General features: G+C 51.3%; 3 protein-coding genes across 4 annotated transcripts; 1 reads left to right on the top strand and 2 right to left on the bottom strand.

Annotated features, from left to right (window-relative positions):
- Positions 1-886: 886 nt before the first annotated feature.
- Positions 887-2,284, bottom strand: CST6 (cystatin E/M). Its single transcript, XM_043582578.1, has 3 exons — positions 2,022-2,284; positions 1,410-1,535; positions 887-1,069 (listed from the first exon to the last, which is right to left on the bottom strand). The coding sequence occupies exons 1-3, from the start codon at positions 2,259-2,261 to the stop codon at positions 983-985; spliced, it is 453 nt and encodes a 150-aa protein (XP_043438513.1). The 5' UTR covers positions 2,262-2,284; the 3' UTR covers positions 887-982.
- Positions 2,285-8,174: 5,890 nt separating this feature from the next.
- BANF1 (BAF nuclear assembly factor 1) lies at positions 8,175-10,104 on the bottom strand. 2 transcript variants are annotated; one of them, XM_043582579.1, is made up of 3 exons: positions 9,776-10,104; positions 8,942-9,079; positions 8,175-8,709 (listed from the first exon to the last, which is right to left on the bottom strand). In XM_043582579.1, exons 2-3 carry the CDS (start codon positions 9,062-9,064, stop codon positions 8,563-8,565), a joined length of 270 nt encoding a protein of 89 aa, XP_043438514.1. In that variant the 5' UTR covers positions 9,065-9,079; positions 9,776-10,104; the 3' UTR covers positions 8,175-8,562. The 2 variants fall into 2 exon arrangements, with proteins under 2 accessions (XP_043438514.1, XP_043438515.1); XM_043582580.1 differs by lacking the exon at positions 9,776-10,104 and adding an exon at positions 9,426-9,542.
- An 80-nt stretch (positions 10,105-10,184) lies between these two features.
- On the top strand, positions 10,185-17,579 carry EIF1AD (eukaryotic translation initiation factor 1A domain containing). The gene is made up of 6 exons (XM_043582577.1): positions 10,185-10,458; positions 11,599-11,778; positions 11,925-12,033; positions 12,135-12,243; positions 12,412-12,462; positions 12,962-17,579. The coding sequence occupies exons 2-6, from the start codon at positions 11,692-11,694 to the stop codon at positions 13,104-13,106; spliced, it is 501 nt and encodes a 166-aa protein (XP_043438512.1). The 5' UTR covers positions 10,185-10,458; positions 11,599-11,691; the 3' UTR covers positions 13,107-17,579.
- The last annotated feature ends 5,250 nt before the right edge of the window (positions 17,580-22,829 follow it).

The raw sequence follows: 22,829 nt of genomic DNA, 5'->3' as shown, positions 1-22,829 counted from the left end.
CGTCAAACTCAGCCCCTTCGCTCCTCAGTGTTCCGTGTGGAAGTTACCTCTATTTTCCGCCTCCCCATCCCTACCCCTACATAGCCTCTGGGAGCAGAGGGCAGGGCCTGGCACCCGGGGCTGCTCCTCATTCGGTCCTAGCACTGGGCAGGGGGCTGGAGGCAGGCACGATGGGGGCGGTGAGGGACAGAAGACCGGGGCAGGGGCATTCCCCAGGTCCACAGCCACCAAAGTTCAGCCCGCCAGGGCCTGCTGGGGCCCACACCTAGTGCTCCCAAGGGATCTAGTTACTGCTCGTCCTGTTCCAGGCGTGTGCGTGTGTGCGTGTGTGTGTGTGTGTGTCTGTCTGAGGCACAGCTCCCGGTGGGGGATGTGGGTCTCTGGGGTTATGTGTTTGGAGGTCTGTATACATGTCCAGGCTGCTTGGGGTAGAGGGTGTTACTTCTGTGTGCACCTGTGTTTCTGGAGCATCCAAGTGTGAATTGTGGTTTGTGTGTGTGTGTGTGTGTGTGTGTGTGTGTGTATACAGTGAGGACGAATGGTAGCCACGTATGCAGTTGTGCATAAAATGTTGCAGTTCCGTTTGCTTTAAACGACATCAAATTGCCTCTGTCCCCTCATCCCTCCTGTGGGCAGATGTGACCTCGGTCCCCTTGGGGCTTCCTGTCCGTCCCCTTCCAGGAGTCTTGCCTGGGGCAAAGCACTGGGGAGTCCCTCTGGCGTATAGCCCACAGTGTATACTTGAAAGCCACTGTCCCTGCCCTCAAGGTCTCATGGCCTGTGGGGACTCTGCCATCTCTGGCCCACGTGCGGGGATGGGATGGTCACAGGCTGGGAACTCTGAGTCCTGGGCGGCGGGGAGTGAAGCACTCAGGAGAGTCCAATGTGAGAAGCCGGCAGCACTTTATTGTGACAGATACATCCATGGATGTGTGCCTTCCGCGCTGCACCTGCTCCCTCCGGTTCCCGTGCCTGAAGGGGTCTAGGTTATGGTCACACAGTTATGCTTTAGAAGTTGGGAGGAATTCTGCCAGGGGACCACCAGGATCTCGAAGTCACAGCGCAGTTTCTGCAGGGAGAGAAGGAGAGGTGGGTGGGGCCCCAGGCCTGACTCCCGGCAACTGCCATCCTCAGCCTGCGACGCTGTGCTCTGGGGTTCGAGAGCGGTGGTCACTGGCCCAAAGGGACAATGACTCAGATGGCCGGGACCAGATCCCAGATCTTGCTAGCCCGCTCCTGTGAGGGAGAAGCCCCAGTCTCCTCCTCTGTGTACCCCACCCTGGCCTGGTGAGTGAGTCATCCAGGTGATAGGGACAGGTTCAGCCAGACATCAGCCTGGCCAACCAGACCAGTTCGGGCCGGACAATCGAGGGCCTTGGGTGCTGGGCAGTGGGGTGCGGGGCTGTTACCTCCTCCTGCACGCCTGTGGCCAGGGGGCAGGTAGTGACATCTACGCCATCTCCGGTGGCCACGTTCTTCCGGCAGGCTGTGCTCCCCATCTCCAGGGTCAGGTAGTACTTGATGCCGGCCACCAGCTGGGGAGGGAGGGCAGGAGCGGGTGAGGGGCACCGGAAAACTACCCCAGACCCAGACCTCTCCCCTCTCTCCACATTCGGCATGCTGGGCTGGGCCTCGGGATTCAGACCCTGGATGGGGAAGTTCTGGTGGCGACCCCTGGGGAGAGGGGCGGAGGCCCGGGCCACACAGGAAGCTGAGACCCAGGTGTGCACATGTCCTGAAGCCCACCGCCCCATCTCCCTCACTCCCCTCTCCCCAGTCCGCCCCTCAGGGCGGGGGGGGGGGCTACCGTGAGGCTAGTGAGACAGGGCTGGATCCCGTCCACCGAAAGCTGGATAGGTCGTTCATAATGAATTCTTGGCATTAATCCGATTTAAAAAATACATCGTATGAAAATGTCCCGATTACTCTCGTGGCACCCCCTCAACCTGGCCACCGGCTGAAAGCCCTGCTGGCCTGGTGGGAGGCTGCCTCTCGCCCCTGACCCGCCCGCCCGTCCACACCTGACTCTGGGCCTTGAGGATCCTGGTGTCGCGGAAGTAGTAGAGGCTGTTGCTGCCCATGTTGTAGCTGGCCACGGCCGCCTGCGCTGCCTTCTGCACCTGCGGGTCACTGAGTGACAGGTTCTGGCGTTCTCCGACTCTGCGTTCCGCCGGGCGGGCACGGGCGTCACCGGGCAGCGCCAGGAGGCAGAGCGCGAGCAGGCCCAGGCCCAGAGCCCGCGAGAGGCTCGGGGGCGCCATGGCCACGGTCGGTCGTCAGTGTCAGGCCCTCAGGGGCGCGCCGTTTTTATAGGCTAGCGGCCCCGCCCGCCCCGCCCACCCCGCGGCAGAGGCAGAGCCGGGGAGGGATGCGAGCCTGGGCGATCTGAGAGGCCGCCGTCCTCGCGCCAAAGGGGGCAGTCCGTGGCCCCAGCATACCTGTGTCCCCCGCGATGCTGCCCTGCCCTCCAGGGACACACCCAGTTCGTGAGGGAAAGGACCGTGACAGTCCCCGGCAAGTGCCACCATTCAAACAGTTTCATGGAAAGCTCAGCCGGCATGAAATACCGACAACCATTGGCGAGGTCTTACTATTGCCACCGTTTGCTACCTGTGTTACCTGGAAGGAATGCCTTAATCGCTCAGTGCCTCAGTTTCCCTCTCTGTAAAATGGGTTGCTGTGAGAACTCAACAGGCAAAGTGCTTGGAGAAGCCCTGGTCCTATGAATATGACAGGAAAGGAGACCAGTGCACTGAGCTGGGCACCGTTTGACCCTCCCGGCCAGCATGAAATGGGAATTGGTAATGTTTCCACCTTACGCAGCGAGCCACAGGACGCAGAGGGGAGAACTGATTTGCCCCAGGATGTCAGCTAGTAAATAGTAAGTGATGATGCTGGCTTTTGAGCCCAGGCAGTCGAACTCAAATCTGCGCTCTCAGACCACGCTGAGCCCAAAAGATGAAGACGGGCCAGAAAGAGGGGTGTGTGTCGTACCAGCTCTGCCCTTTACTGACTGGTGACTTGGACAAGTCCCATGGCCTCCCAAGGCCTCTGTGTCATCATCGAGGATAGGTGACCACTCTTACCTGCTAAGGTTACACTGGCATTAACACCCGGGACTGGGCCACCCATAGGTAAAACTGTGCGTGCTGGAGGTAGCAGCCAAATAGGGCACTAGGAGTTTTTTTTTTTTAGAAAAATCTGGTAATCAATGAACAGCACTGAAGCAGCTAACACGGCAAAAGTCTGAATCTTGGTGGACTTCCTTATTTGTGTTTTAGAGGTCAGTGTAGCTTGTACTTTTAATCACGAGTTGTGGGGGGGTAGGGGTGCATTTTGCTCTGGGGCACGAAGATCTTGTTAGTGCTTAGGGCCTCCAGGGATCTCGCTTGGGGCTTGTAAGGGGTAGTGGGTTATAGTACCTGACAAACCGTTGGGGGCTATTTCGATGGTGAATATTACGAGCAGGTACAATTCCCGGTTGGTCGCAGAATCCCAGGGCCAGGAAGGGCCGTGATGTCCTCCCAGGGAGACCCAGACCAGCTGCTCCCCACCCCCTCAGCCCAGCTGTGAAAACCAATCTGGGATTCCAGGGAACAGTCACACAGTCACAGGGTAGGCTCAGGTGTCTGCCTTAAAGGGACAGATGCCCGTTTGTGGGAGAGCCGGCTCACTTGTGGCTTAATGAGGCAGAAACCCAACCTGAGAGAACCTGGGAGGGGGTGGAGTAAGAGGCTCAGGGCAGAGGAGGGAGAGGCAGCCCCAGGGGGCCGGGAGCCTCCCCAGGCTCTCCGGGTCCCGCTCTGCCATTACTTGGAGCTCAGCCATGGCCACACTTACCTCCAACGGCTCCTTGGAAAACTAGCCAAGGCCTCGTCTCTGACCCACCAAGGGCCGGTGGGTCCCTAGCTCGCTGGCCCCTACCCTCCCCCTCACTCCTTTGCACCGGTGCGAATGAGTACCACAGGTTGCATCACAACCTAACAGTCTCCGAAGATCTTTCACCCACTGGTCTATCCCAAGCACTCTTAGGTAGTAAGCATCGAGCTTGTTTTTCAGATGAAGAAAGTGAATCAGAGAGCTCAGGCCATTTGCCTAGGGTCACACAGCTAGAAGCGGTGTCTTGGTGGGAAAAGAGGGATGGGGAAGGCTAAGTAACAATTGCTGGGCTTCTGGTGTGTGCCGGGCCTTGCACCGGGGCCTCGACACACTCTCATCCTCATAACTGCTCTGCGGAAGCCGTTTTACTAGGGAGAAATGGGGGAAGTCAAAGGAAAAGTGTCAGGGGTGGAGCCCGGTGCGTGCCAGCATCCTGGTGCGTGAGTCCTGGACGTGAGTCCCACGTCTCCACGGGGATATGAGGTCTGCTGTGTAGGCGGAGGCTCCCTGGAGGCAGGGGGACCCCAAAAGGATTTTCCCAGGGCTGGGTCTCATCTGGAGAAGAGCCCTCGGCCTGGGCTCCATCCTGTCGGGACCACTCTGGCTTCCAGAAGGAGGCATGGGCCAGGTGTGAGCTCAGGGTTGGCCCTCCCTACCGGCCACAGGGCACAGACTTCATTTTTGCTGTGGCCCAGGGATCCCAATCCAGGTTGCCCGTGGCACCACCCTCTTGCCTCTGGCCGATGGGTCTTGCTGACCAGGGTGGGCTCTCGACATCTTCACCCTGGGATCGGCCTACTCGGGGCCTCGGTGCTGCCCCCAGAACCCTCTTCCCTGGACTTCCAGTTGGGCCACGGATATTCCCTCCCCCAGGGCTTCGCTCCCCTTGCCCTAAGCACATCTGGGAAAAGAGACGTTAAGGCAAAGAAAGCTGAGATCCAGGAAGCTCCCATCGGTGGAGGAGTGCCCCAGAGTGCCCGGGGCTTCAGGTTCATTAGCTGGTTGAACCTTTACCAACCTATACCAGGTGACAGAGGAGAGAAGTCAGGCTCAGAACAGTGAGCAGCTGGCCCCAGGTCACACGGCAAGTCGAGGAGGCCCTGATTCAGAGGCGGGTCTGGCTGGCTCCTTCAGGCTGTCAGCAGTCGAGGCCACGAGTGACAGTAGAAAGAGCCTTGGGTCCCTGAGGGGGTGTGGGCAACGGGGAAGGGGGTTGATAGGCAAGAACGTATCCTCTGAGCCTTTCACACCGTCTGGGCTGCCACTGGGCCAGAGTGGGGAGGCGTGTCTCAGGCTGGGGTTCATCCCGTAGCCTCCCATTTCCCTCCGGGGACAGCAGGACCCCTTCCGGACTCCAGAGCGTGGAAGTTGGGTTCACCCCAAGCTCTGGCCACATCTGAGTACTCATAACTAGAGTGGCCGAGCGGGTCAAGCTCTGGCTGGGTACCGCAGGGGAGGGAGGAACAGGGGGCAGTATCTGCTGACTCCCGTGCCCACCCATGCCCCCTGGCCGGGCACATCCTGTTGAGCAGTTTGGGTTGACATTTAGATAACCTCCTACCCGTCCCCACTCGGGTCTGCTTTCTCCAACATTACAGGCCTTGGTCCCTACGTCCTGCAGGCTAAGTTGGGGCTGGATCTCCGAAGCCACCCTGTCACAAAGTACATTCTAGATGCCTTCTGTCTCCTGCTGCTCTAGGACTGAACCAGGAACTTGTGTGGGATGCGCTAAGGGACCCAGATAAAGGGTTTCGACCTTTAACGTGTCACAGACGCTGCCTGAGCCCCAAGTGAGAGGTGAGATAGCAGGTCCCAGCCGCTTCAGAGACAAAGACTGTGGGTGAGGCAGGGAAGGGCCCACGAGACTGTGGGTGAGGAGGAAGCAGAGCGGGCAGTGTGGCCCACGAGCTTCTGCTGGGCGGGCCCCCTTGCCAGAACCACGAGAGGCAAGACCTGCCAACCGGCATGGGCAGGAGCCATGGGAAGGGTGTTGTGGGGGAGGAGGGAGTCTCCACTGCCTCCCGAGCGTCAGCAGCCATCTGGCAGCGTCAGGATTGAGGTAGGGGGAGGGCATGGCCCTGCCGAGCCCCTGCCTGAGCACCCCAGGCCCGTGTGGCAGTGTCACACCGCAAAGGGTTGAGGCTGAGGGGACTCTGAGGTGACCCTGGACCCATCCAGGAAAACATCTGAAACTTAGCCTGAAACTCCACGGACGGCCTGAATTACCACCGCGGTCTGGGAGTCAGGCTGGCATCCTCCCAGAAAGTGGTCTGTAACACAAGCTGGGCCCTGCTCTGGCCACCTGGTGCCCTTCCAGGAGGGCTGCTCACTTTCCAGACCCAGCCCCGCACTCACCCCTTACCCCGACCAATAACCACCCTGTTTTCCAAGTAATCACATACTTGCTCTATCCCTGGGGCCTTACTTCTGGTTTCCTTTTTATCCTTCCACTGTTCTGAGATGTAGCTTATACCGGAAAAGCACACAGTGCGTATGTGTTAACAAATTAGTGAATGCCTGTATTGCCACCCCCGCCCCCAAGCCCCCCGCTCCTCACGCCTCCTTCCCCCCAAGGGAACTACTCCGCTTCTGCTATTGACTTTTACGATAAGCATTTCCTCGTCTTTTTTCTAGAGTCTTACCACCTATACAGGGATCCCTGAGCAGGGATCCACTTAACTTTACGTGAACGGCATCACGGCATTTGACATTTGGGGCGCTCGGTTCACCTGTCATTTGTTCACGTTCACTGGTACCGACAGCCGTTACGGTTGGTCCAGTTGGGGGTTGTTATAAATAAAGCTGCGGTGAACACGCATCCGTGAACGCGCATTCAGGTGCGGATATGCGAGAGTCCTTGGCAGTGGCCCCGGGAGCAGACGTGCAGGGTCACAGGATGGGTCTTATCTTTAGTTTTACTAGAAAACGCCCAACTGTTTCCCCAAGGGCTCATACCAATTTACACTCCCACCAGCTGGATGGAAACTGTTGCTTCACTCCCTCATCAGCACTTAGTATTGTTTGACTTTGGAATTTTTGCCAGGGAGTGGACAACGGCATCTCATTTGCGTTTCCGACTCCTGTGATCGAGCACCTTTTCCTAAGCTTATCCGCCATTTGGGGTATTCCTTTCATGGCTGCCATTCAAGCCTTTTACTCTTTTTCTGTCTTGTCTGCTTCGTCTTCATCACAGTCAAGTTCTCTGCATGCAGCCCTGTTGTGTATGTGTGTGGCCCGTATCCTTTCCCACCCTGGGGTAGCACTGCCCCTCTCTTTGGTACTTCAGACAAAGTTGCTATTAGCGGAGTTGAGTTTCTCAACTTTTCCTTCATTTTTCCCTTCCCCGGGATCACGAGAACCTTCACATAGTATCCCAATTTTTTGCATTTAATACCTGTCACGCTCCCCTCACCAGACTGTAAGTCCTGCGGGGAGAAGTCTGCAAGCAAGGAGTTCCTCATTAGTGGTCCGGGGAAAGAAACAAAGCCAAGCAGGGCTGGGTGCCACACAGCTAGCGTCATACCTGCTCCTTACAACCACCTCATTTGCCAAGTGGGAAAACAGAGGCTTGGAGAGGCCAAGTGACGTGACCGGGGAACAAAGGGCCCTCAGGTACGTGGGTTTTGAGCTACATTTTGAGGGCCAATCTGGCACCTTCCGAGCAGGAAGTCCATGGTCAAATTACTTAGTCTCTCTGAGCCTCTGGTTTCCTCACCTACAAAAGAAAAAACAATGACCTCTTACCAGGGGAGAAAAATATGTTTGCAAAGATCTTAGCTGCGGGCCTGGTTAACACTGAGCGTTCAACAAAGACCAGGACAAAAATATACCCAACAAAAGTATAGCTCACTCAAGCCCGCGTAGTTGTGATGTCCATGTTCTGGCTCCCTAACCTCCCTAAGAGAGCCAGAGGCCTGGCCACTCCTCCCAAAGGCCAGGAAAGCACCCGATGATTGGCAGGTGAACTCTTACCTACATCTGATTCACCCTCTTCCCGGTACCCTGGACTCCCACTGACTTTTCCACCAGGTGCTGCCTAGCCCAGATGTTGACTCGGATGACATCTGGAACATCACAGCCCACCCAGATCCCAGGGAGATATCAGCCCACACTCCCTGCCAGGTTACTAAGGGACACGCCAAAGCACCTGGCTGAGGCCTACGTGGCTAGGGTGGCTACCCTCCCGGGTAGGAAGGAAGCCGCCAGTTTCGATCTGTGCTGATAAGGAGTGTCGCAGACCTGGTCAGTCTGTGGGGAAGTCCCAGCCCACCTGCTTTTCAACGCACAACGCCCAGTCAGGAAGGCCACTGACTTTATTGATTTAAAAAACTTTACAAGGACAGTGACTGTTTTGCCAAAAAAGAGCCAAATAGCATAAAACAGACCAGAGGTGGGGGTGGGAGTGGGGGTCAGGGAAGGGCCTGGAATCCACTCGGAGAAGCTGGTAATTGTTGACATGAAACTGGCAGGGGAAGGAGAAGGGAAATGCATGCAAGGGCGAGAATTTCAAAAAGTTGAAATGGTGAGGGGAGAGAACTCCCAAAAGACCTTGGAGTACATCAGAGGTGGAGTACGACAACAGCAATCTCTTCCTTTGTAGAGGACAGGGGAGGAGTCCCCACGCGGCTGCAAACTCTGGAGACTCCATGCTGGGGCCAGGGGCTGGGGGCTCCCCGGAGAGCCTCACAAGAAGGCGTCGCACCACTCCCGAAGGCACCCGAAGCAGTCCCGGGACTGCTTGGCATTGGCACCGCACGTGTCCTTCAGCCATTCCCGGAAGAGATCTTCGTCTTTCTTTAGCACCAGGAACTGGCCAAGGACCACGTAGGCCTGCACAACGGGCAAAGTAAAGGGCATGCTGCTCAGTGCTCGAAGGCCACTACTGCGGCTTCAAAGCACGCGAGGCTGGCAGGTCCGACAGGCTCTGGCTACCCCTTCAGACCACACACCGCTGTCCACCCCCAACAGTTACTCTCGCTTTCCTCACCCCTAACTGCCAGGAAACATGGTAGTCTGCCCTACCCACGCCCCGCCCCCCCAGATGCATGCAGTCACCCCGCACCTTGTCAAAGCCCCTTTCCTCCAGCTTCTTGCCCAAGACTTCACCAATCCCGGCCAGGCTCCCCACTGGCTTTTCCCCCATGGGCTCTGCTACGAAGTCTCGGTGCTTTTGGGAGGTTGTCATCTTGATCGGCTTAATCTAGGAATCCCAAGAAAAGGGAGTTAGGGCTGAAAACCGGGAACTCCCAAGGGCCCAGGGGCCCTGTTCTAGTAAGAGAACGCGAAACCAGCCATTGCGGCGGCTAACCCGATCCTCCTCCTTTCACGGAGGAGAGAACGGGGGTCCAAGAAGAGTGTTTTCCCCGCCAGGCAAAAGAACCTTTCCCTGCGGGATCTGGGTTTTAGCGCTGCCCAGGAGGAAAAACTCTCCTGCCCTCACAGGTGGCGCACTCGGGGCAGCGGGAGGATTCCCAGAGTCGGTGGCCGGGGCCCTCCCTGAGCTGTCACTCCCTGTGTGACCTTGGCTGGGCTAAGAAGGCACTGACCCCGCCAGGAGCGGCTCCCCTGGGCCGAAAAGCAAACCAAGGGTCGCTCTGCCCCCACTCGCCCGCGCACGCCGCTCACAGAGCGAACGCGCTGGCCGGAGCGCGCGCACCTGCTCCTCCCGCGCGGCGGGGTCCACGCACGCGCTCCCGCCCCGGCCCCGCCCCACGCGCGCCGCCCCGCCCCCTCCACGCGCCGCCGCGCCCCGCCCCGCCCTCTCCCCGCCCGGCGGCCGAGCCCTCTCCGAGGGCGCATCCTCTAGGCCGCTCCAGCGCTCGGGCTCCTCTCCACCCCTCCTCCCCGCGCCTCCTCCCGCCTCCGGCTCCGGCCCTGCTCCGCAGCTAGCGCTCACCGGCAGCTCCCGCTCTCGTAACGGCTCCTCCCGCCACCCGGCTGCTCCGAGCGATACCTCAACCCACTAGAACTTTCTTCCACTTCCGCTTCCGGGTCGCCTCAAGAGCCGCCTGTGAAAAAAAAATTCCGAATTGGGCACTTCTAGCCGCCTCGAGCCATAGAGATGAGGCGCTCTCGACCTCAGTGGCGCCTTTTAGTAGGCTTGGCTTTCGGGTTGCCTCTCGGGAAGCCCGGCTGCCTTCTGTGGTCTCGCTTCTCGGGCAGGATGTCCGGTCTCAGGAAGCTGGGGCGTCGGAGAAAACTCCATTCCCCGCTGCCCGCATCGGGAACTTAAAAACTTAGCCTCGGCTGACCTGGCGGTGGGAAGAGTTAAAGAGACGGACGAGGCGGGGGAGGGTAGCCAGGAGGCTTCCGAGGTAGCACCGGAAGTACGGTGCTCGGAAGGCTCCGACCCAGGAGGGCTCGCGTAGTCCTCGTCGTCACTGGGCTTGGAGGAGTCGGCTAGAAGTCAGAGGCGCGGGGGACCTGAGTATACGTCCACGCCATCGTCGTGACCGCCGGCAGGCCCCTTTTCTGTGCCTTCGTTGGCTTAGCTGCGAAGTGAGTCGTGGGCGAGCTGCTCTCAGCGTCCCGGAGAACGAGGTCGTTCGGGCAGCGCCCGCGGGAGACGAAGGCCAGAGAGTAAGTGTGGGTCTCGCTCTCAGCGTCTTTCCTCCGGGAGAGGGAGGGAGGAGGGCAGGGGACAGCGGCTAGAGGTGACACTTTGGAGTTTCCTTTGGAAACCTTCAGCCTTGGTGGAACGAGCCCTGTCTTCTCAGTACCCAAGTCAGAAATCAGATGCCGCAGACCCAGCCGGCTTACCCGGCCTTTTATGAACTTGTTCCTGGCTCGGACCATCGGTCTCTGACTGTAGTGTGTTGAACAATTGAGCATCTGTGTTGTGTGGCTGTGCTAGGGATGTACGGATGTGTTGAGGGACATACAGTTAGGTCCTCTCACACTCCTTCCCCGGGCCGTTGCTGGAGTGACTTCTTTCTGTAGGACATGTATTTAGTTTCTGATTGTGCCCGCACATGTGGTAACAGGAGGGGGTTTTTTATATTTACTTAAAAATGTTTACTTAAAGTGTTTATTTCCGGGGGCGCCTGCGTGGCTCAGTCGGTGGAGCGTACAACTTTGGCTCAGGTCATGATCTCGCGGTCCCTGAGTTCGAGTCCCTGAGTTCGAGCCCTGCGGCGCGGCTCTGTGCTGACAGCTGGGAGCCTGGAGCCTGCTTCAGATTTTGTGTCTTCTCTCCCTGCCTCTCTCTTGCTCGTGCTCTCTCTCGGTTTTAAAAGTAAATAAACATACATACATACATAGTTAATTAATTAAATGTTTATTTAGAGAGAGAGAATGAATCCCAAGCAGACTCCTAAATAAGTAAGTAAATAAATAGAATGTTTATTTAGAGAGAGAGAGAGATTGAATCCCAAGCAGACTCCACGCTCAGCACAGAGCCAGACTCCCGGCTTGATCTCACAGCTGCGAGATGAGGACCTTAGACGATCTCAAGAGTTGCACACTTAATCTACTGAGCCACACAAGCACCCCAGTCAGTTGTTTTTTATGTGCCATATGCTGTGCTAAGTGCTTTGCTTGCCTTCTTTTATTCTACTAACGGTGATCAGAGTTAGCTATTATTTTTCTCTGAAACTAGGGAAGTTGAACAGCCGGGACATAGCCAAGATAGAATTTGAACCCTAGTAATTAGATTTTAAAGGTCATGTTCTTAACCAGGACATAGTCACTCGTCAGTAAAAGGTCTTTCTCCGTCTTCAGAACAGTCCTGGGTTCTGAACTTGCCATCGAAGAAACCCAGGAGGAGGAGTTGACAGTCTCCCCATCCCTCACCCCCCTGGGACGGGCCCCAGCATGTCTCAGGCCACCAAGAGGAAGCATGTGGTGAAGGAGGTGCTGGGGGAGCATATGGTGCCCTCTGACCAGCAGCAGATCGTGAGGGTGAGTGGCATTGGGCATAAGCGGCTCTGCCTCCCCATCCTTCTGTTCCCCTTGGGCCCCTAGCACGGCGGTAAGGTGCAGCACAGCTCACTGAGTATTTGAGCTGGCTGATGAGGTTGACTGGTTCTTGGTCTCTCTTGGACCAGGTACTCAGGACCCCAGGGAACAATCTGCATGAGGTGGAGACAGCCCAGGGGCAGCGCTTCCTGGTGAGCATGCCCTCCAAATACCGGAAGAACATCTGGATCAAGAGAGGTGAGAGAGGTAGCCCTGTAGGAGACAACTGTTTCCTGGGGGCTTGGTTTCCCCCGCTGCGAGCAGGATTTATTGTGTCTTTTCTCCTGTCTTACCTGCAGGCGACTTTCTCATTGTTGACCCGATTGAAGAGGGAGAAAAAGTGAAGGCTGAGATCTCCTTCGTGCTCTGCAAAGACCATGTGCGCTCTCTGCAGAAGGAAGGGCTCTGGTAGGGTGGTCCCCTTGGTCACTGCCTGTCTCATTTTGGGGGATATTGACTTCCTAGCTGTGGAGGTGGGGGAGGGAAGATGGCATCCCAGGCAGGGACAGCTGGAAACAGCTTTTTTGCTGATAGATTTTTCTGTCTTTTCTGACCCTGGTTCTTCTCTTGGTACAGGCCTGAGGCCTTCTCAGAAGTGGCTGAGAAGCACAACAACAGTAGGAACAGGTGAGGAACAAGCCTTAGGACAGAAAATAGGGGCTAAGGCCTTGGAGACTTGAGGGGAAAATAGAGATCTTCTTTCTATCTGTGTAGAGTCCCTGGTGAGAGCTCCAGAATATGTGTTTGTGAGTGTGGCTTGAAAGTCAGATGCCTGGGGTTAAAATCATGGCAATACCACTTGTAAATGACTGGTTTAAGCAGGTTACTTCATCTCTTAGGCTTGGATTTCCCCGCCTGTAAGATGGGAGCTTTGTGAGGATTAAAGGAGTTAATGCTTGTAAAATTGGTTAGTATAGCACTTGGTATGTAGTGTGAGTCCATTAAGTGTTGGTGATTGGACTCCTTATTAAAACCAGTGGTTCTTGCAGACTTTTGATGTGAGGTGGGAGGCGGTCTTCAGACAATTTTTCTTGGCCTTATGCCCTCCTTTTTATGGGGCTCCTTGATTGCCAGTCTAGTTTTTCCAGAAGCCATTGGGTTAACCCTGTCCCTTTCCCCCATGCAGACAGACTCCGCCAGAACTCCCAGTGGAGCCACAGTCATCAGGAGAAGAGTCCAGCTCTGAAGATGATTCTGACCTCTTTGTTAACACCAATCGCAGACAGTATCATGAGAGCGAGGAGGAGAGCGAAGAGGAAGAGGCAGCCTGAGTCCCTCGACCCGCTTCTCTTGCCCAGAGACTAGGATTGGCTCCTCTGAGCTCAGACATTCCTGGGGTGCTCTGCAGATCTTCCCCCTCTGGATGGGGGACAAGGCAGGGCCCGTCTCTGAACTGACCTTCTGCTCAAGGAGAATTAAACCCCTGGTGGGTGACGACTTGTGCTGGTGTCTGAGTGGCTCTCTGGAGGGAGGAGGGATTCGTGAAGTTACAGACTGCTCCTTGGCGCAGGTCCTAAACGGGCAGGAAATGGAAATGGCTGGAACCTTTCCTAGATTCTCACTGGGCACTCAGTAAGCGCCAGGCCCTGTGCTGTGCCTTCATGCATGTATTTACTAACTGGGAGCAATCCTTCTCTGTTGCCTGCTGCCAAGTAATACTGAGTCAGGCATTCAGGAGCACGGCGGAAGGATCTAGTGCCTCCGCCTCTAAGAGACACTCAGGACAAATTTCCCAGTGCCTCGTAAGCTGTTTTCCTGGCATGCCAGTCACCACGACTGCAGGAATGCCCACCTCCGTGCTGCGGTGTACATCCTCTGCCTGGTGGCGGCCTTGTGGCTACACAGACCATTACTCCTCAGCCCTCTTGCAAACCATCCCACTTGTCCTTTGAAGCTCATACTTCCGGCCATACACTCCCTCTTCACTATTGGCCTTGACCTAATCACCGTTCAGACGTTGAAGAGTTTACCCCCTGGCTCAGAGTCTTCTATTCCTGCTTCTGTCATCATTTTCTACCTCCTGGGGGTGGGTCTCTTCAACACTGTATGTGGCCCCCTACTTCTTTGTCTTCCACTTCAGGCCTGCTGCCTGTGTCTTCGGTCCCTCCCTGGATCCCTGTCATTGGTAGGAATTGCCCTTCTTGAATTCATACATCTGTGCAGTCGCCACCCCCTGGCTTTCTTGCTTGCTTGCTCAACTACCTCCTCTTCATCTTTATCTGCAGGCCTCCCCCCACCCCCCACCCCGCTCCTTTCCCTTCTTACTGTTACTCTCCTATCTCCACTTCCCTACACCCTCCCGCTGCCTTGTTTCCCTCCACTGTGTTCATCTAGTAAAACCTAACCCTGGCCAACCCGTTTACCTCTCTGCTTATGCTCAAGTAACTGCTAGAGAAAACAGCCAACCTAGCTCACTAGTTCTATCTTAAATTCATAATTAACAAAACCTCAAGTGGACACTCAGCACCGCCTAGCAGATCTTCTCTGGGATGTTGTATTTCACAACTTTTACGTTGTCTGCCAATTCCTCCTCCTCCTCTTAGGTGTTGACCACATACTTCATTAAATCATAGCCTTTGGAGGGAACTCGCACCTCTCCGTTACCAAGCGTACAAATGTGCTCATGGATTGTCTTGTCTCTAATTTCCCCTTGTAATCCAGTGGGACTAAAACCTTTTCTGTTGTGCTTTGGAGCTTGTCTGTCCTCCTGCTCCAGGACTGTATGGAAGTTTTGGTTTTTGTCATCCTTTCTGCTGGATGTGTTAGCATCGAACATGCTGTAGACTCTCCCATCCAAAACAGCCTGAAACACCTGTCGCTGTTCCCACGTCCTCTCCAGCTACTGCTTCATTTATCTGCTTCTTGTTCACTTTCCTTTATAGCATCTTAGCATAGCTTTAAACGTATACATGTGTATGTGTTTGTATGTCTGTGTGTACAAAAAATAAACTTCAGGTGAGTTAAGGATATGTATGTGTGTGTATATTGAACTTGGCTGAAATTTATTTTTTATGGGAAGTGACTTTTGCTAAAGGGATAGTCATCTGTATACCATCTACTGAAGGGGTCATTCTTCACAGATTTAAGGTATCTTTTTAAAATAAACGAAATTCCTGCGTATTTATGGGTCTCCTTTCGGAATTTCTAATCTGTTGGTGTAGGTGCACCTACCACGTTTTATGGCAGGATTAATAATCTCATAGCTCCCTCATCTCTGCCTTACTATTCCTTGAAAATTTCGTATTTTCTCTTACATAAGAACTCTAAAAGGAACGTGTTAATTTCCACTTAAAAATCCTCTTGAGATTTTCATTGGCAGGGTTTTAAATCTAGCTTGAGGGGTGCCTGGGTGGCTCAGTCAGTTAAGTGTCTGACTTCAGGTCATGATCTCACGGTTCATGAGTTCGAGCCTCACATTGGGCTGTGTGCTGATAGCTCAGAGCCTAGAGCCTGCTTCAGATTCTGGGTCTCCTGCTCTCTCTGCTCCTCCTCTGCTCATTCTCTCTCTCTCTCTCAAACATTAATAAGTGAATAAATCTCCTAGCTCAATTTGGAGAAAAGCGCTATCTTAACTGGTGAGCCATGAGATCATGACACTTAACAGGCTGTGCCACCCAGACGCCCCTGAATTCTTCGGTTCTCGTGGTTTTTCAGTTAATTCTCTTGGCTTTCTGGGTAGTCCAGTCGTGTCCCACTGGTGGGAGTTTTATCCTTGACACTCTTTTTTCTTTAGGGGTTACAGGGATCAGGACCTCCGGTGTAACGTTGGGTGGCATCCTTGTTTTCCTCCCAGTGGGAATGGTTCTCGTGTGTTGTCATACAGTTCTTGCTCTAAGTTTCTGCTAGATAAACTCCATTAGGCTGAAAACGTTTCCTTCTGTTCCCAGCCTGCTGAAGGTTTTTACCCTTTATTCAACAGTGATGGATTTTGCTATCTACTGAGTTAACCAAAAGTCTTCATTTTATTACTGTGCTGCTGTCCATGAACAGACTTCCTCAAGCTGTCCTTGGGTTTGCTTGTAAGCCCTGTTTAGTTTTAGAGGATTTGTTCATTTCTTTAGGATTTTTATGTTTCCTTCTGGGCCAATTTCACTTTTTGTTTTAACGATGTCGCTGTTCCATTTTGATAACAGCATTATGCTAGCCTTGTAGAATGGATTTGGAGATGTTTGATCTTTATCTTTTTCTTCTGCAATAATTTGTAGAACAGGACTAATTTGTTGCCTCAAAGTTTGGTAGGCTTTATTTCTAAAAAATATCTCTGTTTGGTTCCTTTTTAAGGGGTAGATCTTTGCTTTTTAATTCTGTGCCATTTTATTCAGGTTTTCTATCCTTGAGTCCATTTTGGCAGTTTATATTTTGTGAGTCGTATTTCATGTGTATTTAAGCTGTTTGGGGCATCATTTTGGACTTTCTTACTTATAAGCGACAAAATCTAACTCCAACTAGCAGAAGCAAACCAGGGCTCGTTGACAGAGGTCTAAGAATACAGCTCTAGGCAGAGCTGATCCAGGTCCGGCATGATTTCGTTAGGACTCTCCTTTGTCTCTTGGATTACCTCTGCTTCTGTAGGTGGACGAATCTCTTTCTCCCTATCATTGTTTTCTGCAGGAAGCTCCGGTTTACATTCAGTCCTTACAGGCAAAGAGTTCCTCCCTTAGCATCTGTGTATTTCACAGACGATCAGTGGGTATTCTTGGGTCACTGGCCCTCCTGAGCAAGCGCTGTGGCCAGGGCTGGATAGGGAGGATGGGGGTTTGGTGGGAGGCGAGATGAGCCAAACCTGATTCATATGTACCACGTGCTCCATAGAATAGAGAGGTTCTTTTACCAGAATAAGGAGACGGGGTGAGAGCAGTTAAAACCAACAAACATTTGTCCTGTATTCTGTGCATTTTATTTTCTTTGACTAGCTTTGCAAGATGTCTGCCTACTTCATTGGCCCTTTCCTTCTGTTTCTTTGGGTTTATTTGCTCAAAGCTACGTTATTGAGTTGTGTGCTTAATTTCAGTCGTGTTTTCTAACATTTGTGGCTACCAGTGTTCCTCTGAGTACTCCTTTGACTGTCACCCGCTTGGTCATATGTATCTGCGATTTTTTTGGCATTGTATCTGTAAGCCTGGCCTTAGATATTTCTCTAGCTTTCAGTGATTGTGTGATGTACCTAATAGCCCCTGTTTTCCCCCTAAAACCTTTTCATCACCATTTCTCCATCTCTTCTCAGTCTTTTAGCTCCTGTGGGTCGTAGCTAAGCTTCCCGATGCAGGTACAGTCCTGTGTTCTGCATAGTACTCCTCTTTGCCATTCTCTGAAGTTGAATGCCCCCTCCATTTCCCAACTTAGCGGCAGAATCCAACCATGAGTGAATAGATCTCCCAGAATGAGCTGAGTATCCTAAGAGCTCCCCCTCCGCCCCCCACGATGCCATGGTCAGTCCATGCGATTGGATGCCCAATAGTAGTAACTTGTTAGGTTTGAGACTTGTGGCCCTTCGGGCTCTGCGCCTGTATCACTTTAGCATCAGCCTTTCAGCAGGTCATTTCCACTAGAACTTCCCCACCCGCTTCCTCCCTCACCATGCGGCCACCGGCGTACAGGTGCCAAGGAGCACACCTGGTAATCTGAGCGAGCCACGTGTTTTTTCTCCTTTAGCCTGTGACTGCGGTAAGCTACCCTGACAGTTTTCTCACCTTAAAACATCCTTGCATTCCGGGAATAAAACAGTCATGATATATTTTCCAATATATTGCTGGACTTGTTTTTCTGATACTTGGGGACATTTTGGCATGCACGCTCAGAAATGAGATGGTTTAAGTTTTTTCTTGCCTGCGCTGCCCTTGTTTTTATATTGAGATTATTCCAACTTCATAAAATGAGTTAGAGAGCGTTCCATTGTCATTACAAGTGTTTGTACAACATTGGAATTTTGGATTTCTAAAATTTTTGGTAAAGTTTGCTGTAAAACCACTGTGCCTGGCATGTGTAGGGTGGGTGGGAAGTTTTTTTGTTTTGGTTTGTCTTGTTACAAGAGCAAGAGATTACGAGCTGGGGAGAGGAGCAGAGGGAGAGAGAGAGAATCCCAAGCAGGCTCCAGGCTCAGTGTGGAGCCCCATGTGGAGCTCGATCCCATGACCCTGGGATCCTGACCTGAGCTGAAATCAAGAGTCAGCTGCTCTACCGACTGAGCCACCCAGGCACCCCGGGTGGGGAGACTTTTAACTCTAGATTTTTGGTGATAATAGATCGTTTAGGTTTCTCTGTTCTGGATTCTGTGATACTCTTAAGGAAAAATGTTTTCCTATTTTCTTATCTTGTCTGTGCTTTCAAATTTATCACGGAGTTCTTTGTAGAACTGCCTTATGTTTGTAATCTTGACTATCCACATTGTGTCTCCTTTTTTATATCTAATATTGTGCTTTCTTCTTTGTCAGTCTTGGTAGACATTTCATTATTCTTCAGCGCATCAGTTCTTTGTTGTCATTCTTCGCTATTAGTTTCTGTTTCACGAATTAGAAATATGAATTTCCCTTTTTCTCACACTCGCCTGAGTTTATCCTGTGGCTCTTATTCTAACCCTTGTGCTTGGGCACTTCGACTCGACCTCACTCCTTTCTACACACAACATGCGTAGGTTTTACATCGAGTTGTTATGTCTCTTTAACCTCTTTTAATTTAGAACAGATACCTTAATGGGCTTTTTTTTTTTTTTTTTTTACAAGTTCAAGCCAGTTATCTTATTACAATGTACCATGTTTGGATATCTGTGATTCTTTATGCATACTTAGATTTGGGTTAAACAATTTTAGCAAAAATAGCTTAGGACTGATGTGTTCCTATCGCTTATCTAAGGCGCATGGTGGTGATGGAGAAGGTCCCAATCACTGGTGGTGCTAATTTTGATCACCTGGTTAAAGAGATGGCTTCTAGATCATTTTTCTACAAAGGTACTCTTTTCCCTTTGTGGGACAGTCTTACCCTTTAAGGCCAAAATGTCCTTTGATGCAGGTCTATATGCATTTGTATTTAGTTATTATTATTAAAAAAATTTTGTGTAATGTTTATTCATTTTTGAGAGAGAGCACAAGCGGGGGAGGGGCAGAGAGAGAGGGAGACACAGAATCCGAAGCAGGTTTCCAGGCTCCAAGGTGTCAGCGCATGAGGCTCGGACCCACGAACTGTGAGATCATGACCTAAGCTGAGGTCAGAGACTCAATCAACTGAACCACCCAGATGCCTAGTTTAGTAATAAATTATTTAATTAGTAAGTTAAAATGTACATGCAATTTCCCATCATAACCATTTTTTTTTTTCAACATTTATTTTTGGGACAGAGAGAGACAGAGCATGAACGGGGGAGGGGCAGAAAGAGAGGGAGACACAGAATCGGAAACAGGCTCCAGGCTCTGAGCCATCAGCCCAGAGCCCGACGCGGGGCTCGAACTCACAGACTGTGAGATCGTGACCTGGCTGAAGTCGGACGCTTAACCGACTGCGCCACCCAGGCGCCCCACCATCATAACCATTTTTAAAGCATTTTTTTGAATGTTTATTTTGAAGAACGTGAGTGGTGGGAGGAGGGGCAGAGAGAATCCCAAGCAAGCTCTGTGCTGTCAGCTGGCAGAGCCCGGTGTTGGGCTTGATCCCACAAACCATGAGATCGTGACCTGAGCTGAAATCAAGAGTTGGATGCTTAACCAACTGAGCCACCCAGGCGCCCCATCCCATTGTAACCATTTCTTAGCATACAGCTCAATAGTGGTAAACACATTCACAATTTTGTGCAAACGCTCTCCTTTTCTGACTGGCTTATTTCACTTAGCATAATGTCTTCAAGGTTCAGCCACGTTGTTAGCGCATGTCAGAATTTCCTTTTTACGGCTGAACCTGTCCCATTGTTTGTGTATACCACAGTTTGCTTATCCATTCAGTCATCAGTGGACTCCTGGATTCCTTCCACCGTTTAGCTATTGTGAATAATGCTGCTATGAACGTGGGTGTACAGGTGTACAAGTATCTCTTTGAGACCTTGGTTTTAACTCTTCTGAAGATATACCCTGAAGTGGAATTGCTGGATGATAGGGTAATTCTATTTTTAATTAAAAAAAAAAATTTTTTTAATGTTTATTTTTGAGAGAGGGAGAGGGAGACAGAATCCCAAGCAGGCTTCATGCCGTCAGCACGGAGCCTGATGTGGGGCTTGAACCCATGAACCATGAGATCATGACCTGAACCGAAACCAAGAATTGGATGCTTAACCAACTGAGCCACCCAGGCACCCCTCTATTTTTAATTTTTTAAGGAACCATCCGCATACTGTTTTTCATAGTGGTAGCATTATTTTACATGCCCACCAACAGCGCATAAGTTTTCCAATTTCTTCATATCTTTGCCAACACATTATAGTGTTTTTTTTTTTAATAGTAGCTATCCTGGTAGGTGTGAAGTGTCTAGTGTTTTATTATAGTTTAGTTTTGAGTGTTTTCTAATTTCCATATGATTCCATTTTTGGTCCATAAATTATTATATATAAATATTTGATTAAAAAATTTTTAACATTTATTCATTTTTGAGAGTGAGAGAGACAAAGCATGAGCAGGGGAGGGGCAGAGAGAGAGGGAGACACAGAATCCAAAGCAGGCTCCAGGCTCCGAGCTGTCAGCACAGAGCCTGACGCAGGGCTCGAACTCACAAACCGTGAGATCATGACCTGAGCTGAAGTTGGACGCTTAACTGACTAAGCCACCCAGGCGCCCCTAGTTGATTATTTTTAATAATGTAAGCACCTTCAAACTCACCACCACAAAACAAAGACTCCAACTGACTATACAACAACCCAAGCTATCATTTGCCTCCACCCTCCCATCCTAAACCCTGTCCGTCCCATCTTCCGTTCCTCCACCCAAGGCAACCAACTTGACTCTGTATGCCCTTGTCTTCTTCCCATGTCATTTTCTTCTATCTACGTGCGTTTTCTAAAAGGTTTTTTTAGGGGTACCTGGGTGGTTCAGTCGGGAAGCATCCGGCTCTTGATTTTGGCTCAGCCCATGATCTCAGTTTGTGAGTTCGAGCCCCACATCAGGCTCTGTGACAGTGCGGAGACTGCTTGGGATTCTCTTTCTCCCTCTCTGCCCCTCCCCTGCTCAGTCTCTCTTTGTCTAAATAAACTTTTTACAAAGGTGGTTTTTAACCTTATGAAAAGGATAACATGCCAAATGTCATATTTAGGGGCTGATGTTTCATTTAATATACTACTTTGATTCTCCTAGTTGCTGTAGTTCATTTGTTTTGACTGCCAATAATATCTCCTTGTGGGACTCTCTCACAATTTATCCATTCACTCTTCTGCTGGTGGCCCTTGGGGTTCTTCCTCCCCGCCTCCCCCTCCCCCAGTTGTAAAAGTTCCGGTAGATACATCTGTGTCGGTGTGAAAGTTCCTCTTAGGACATTTCTCGGGCATGGAATTTGTCAGAATTTTAGGCGATGCCACCAAATGTTTTCCAAAGTGGCTACATCGATGGACATTCATCAGCTGTGGATCCCTGAGGGGATTGAATGATTTCTTCCTGTAGTCTGTCACCTTTTGCTTAATCGATTTTGAGTTTATGGTATTAAGTACAACACATTTAAAATTGCTGTCTCCTTTTGTGAATTGAACCCTTTCTTATGGAGTGATGCTTTCCATCCCTACAGATGCTTTTTAACCTTGTTTATGTGATGTTAGCATAGCTCCCCCCAGTTTCTTTTTTTTAATATGAAATTTATTGTGAAATTCGTTTCCAAATCCCAGTTTCTTCTGCTTAGTATTTTTCTTTCTGCCTGGTAAGTGCTCTTCCATACTCTTACTTTCAGATTTCCTTTACTTTCAGATGCTCTACCCATCTCTACATTGTAAAAGTTGAATCACGCATCACTATTTTTCTTTTAAATGATACACTCAGCTCATTTAACTTCTTTTAATAATTGGTATAGGGGACCCATCTGTCCTATTTGGCAATTTGGATGGATATAAGTTTCTAGATTCTAAATCTTTTCCTTCAATACTTTGAAAATATTACTTGATTGTCTTCTTGCTTTCAGCGTTGCGATTGAAAAACCTGACATTGGTCTCGTTCTCATTGCTTTGCGTGTGGTATGCTCTTTCCTATCTGTGTTATCTGTGCTATTCGTAAAGTTCTAGATGGTGTGTGTAGATGTGAGTTATTCCTTTTTCTTCTCCTGGCACTCTTTGGGCATTTTGTGATCCCAGGTGCTTTATGTTTATATGATTCCAGAAAGTTTGTCTCCACTATTTCTTCAAACATCTTCTCCCTCCATGTTCAGATTTCTCTCCAGAATCCCTGTTTTTCAGATTTTTAACATCTTTATTTCTACCTTCCATATCTTAGCTTTTCTTGTGCAGCTGTTTTCTTTAGTCCTTCCTCTTAGATCTTCTCAGTCTGGTATTCTGATTTCCCTGTTTCATGCCTAAGAGGTATCCCTTCTGTTAGACATCCCGTCTATTATGTTCCTTTTTTTTTTTTTTTAATCTTTTTTTTCAACGTTTATTTATTTTTGGGACAGAGAGAGACAGAGCATGAACGGGGGAGGGTCAGAGAGAGGGAGACACAGAATTGGAAGCAGGCTCCAGGCTCTGAGCCATCAGCCCAGAGCCTGACGTGGGGCTCGAACTCACGGACCGCGAGATCATGACCTGGCTGAAGTCAGACGTTTAACCGACTGTGTCACCCAGGCGCCCCTGTTCCTTGTTTTTTTAATGTGTATTTATTTTTGAGAGGGGAGAGGGGCAGAGAGAGAGGGAGACACAGAATCCGAAGCAGGATCCGGGCTCTGAGCTGTCAGCACAGAGCCCAACACGGGGCTCAAACTCATGGACTATGAGATCCTGACCTGAGCTGAAGTTGGACACCTAACCGACGGACCCACCCAGGTACCCTCCATCTGTTGTGTTCTTTACTTCAACTCAGGTTGACTTTTCCAGCAGGTTGAAACTGCAG

The sequence above is a fragment of the Prionailurus bengalensis genome, chromosome D1 (assembly GCF_016509475.1).
Source record: "Prionailurus bengalensis isolate Pbe53 chromosome D1, Fcat_Pben_1.1_paternal_pri, whole genome shotgun sequence".
Classification (NCBI taxonomy): domain Eukaryota; kingdom Metazoa; phylum Chordata; class Mammalia; order Carnivora; family Felidae; genus Prionailurus; species Prionailurus bengalensis.
This window is presented reverse-complemented; position numbering and strand designations above follow the sequence as displayed.

Excerpts from the sequence above, each read along its gene's own strand:
- BANF1 (XM_043582579.1), bottom strand. The coding sequence starts at position 9,064 with ATGACAACCTCCCAAAAGCACCGAGACTTCGTAGCAGAGCCCATGGGG. Across the intron at positions 8,710-8,941 it reads AGGAAAGGGGCTTTGACAAG|GCCTACGTGGTCCTTGGCCA; the intron begins GTGCGGGGTGAC and ends CCCGTTGTGCAG.
- CST6 (XM_043582578.1), bottom strand. The coding sequence starts at position 2,261 with ATGGCGCCCCCGAGCCTCTCGCGGGCTCTGGGCCTGGGCCTGCTCGCG. Across the intron at positions 1,536-2,021 it reads TCCTCAAGGCCCAGAGTCAG|CTGGTGGCCGGCATCAAGTA; the intron begins GTGTGGACGGGC and ends CTCCCTCCCCAG. Across the intron at positions 1,070-1,409 it reads CCACAGGCGTGCAGGAGGAG|AAACTGCGCTGTGACTTCGA; the intron begins GTAACAGCCCCG and ends CTCTCCCTGCAG.
- EIF1AD (XM_043582577.1), top strand. The coding sequence starts at position 11,692 with ATGTCTCAGGCCACCAAGAGGAAGCATGTGGTGAAGGAGGTGCTGGGG. Across the intron at positions 12,034-12,134 it reads GAACATCTGGATCAAGAGAG|GCGACTTTCTCATTGTTGAC; the intron begins GTGAGAGAGGTA and ends TCTTACCTGCAG. Across the intron at positions 12,463-12,961 it reads CACAACAACAGTAGGAACAG|ACAGACTCCGCCAGAACTCC; the intron begins GTGAGGAACAAG and ends TCCCCCATGCAG.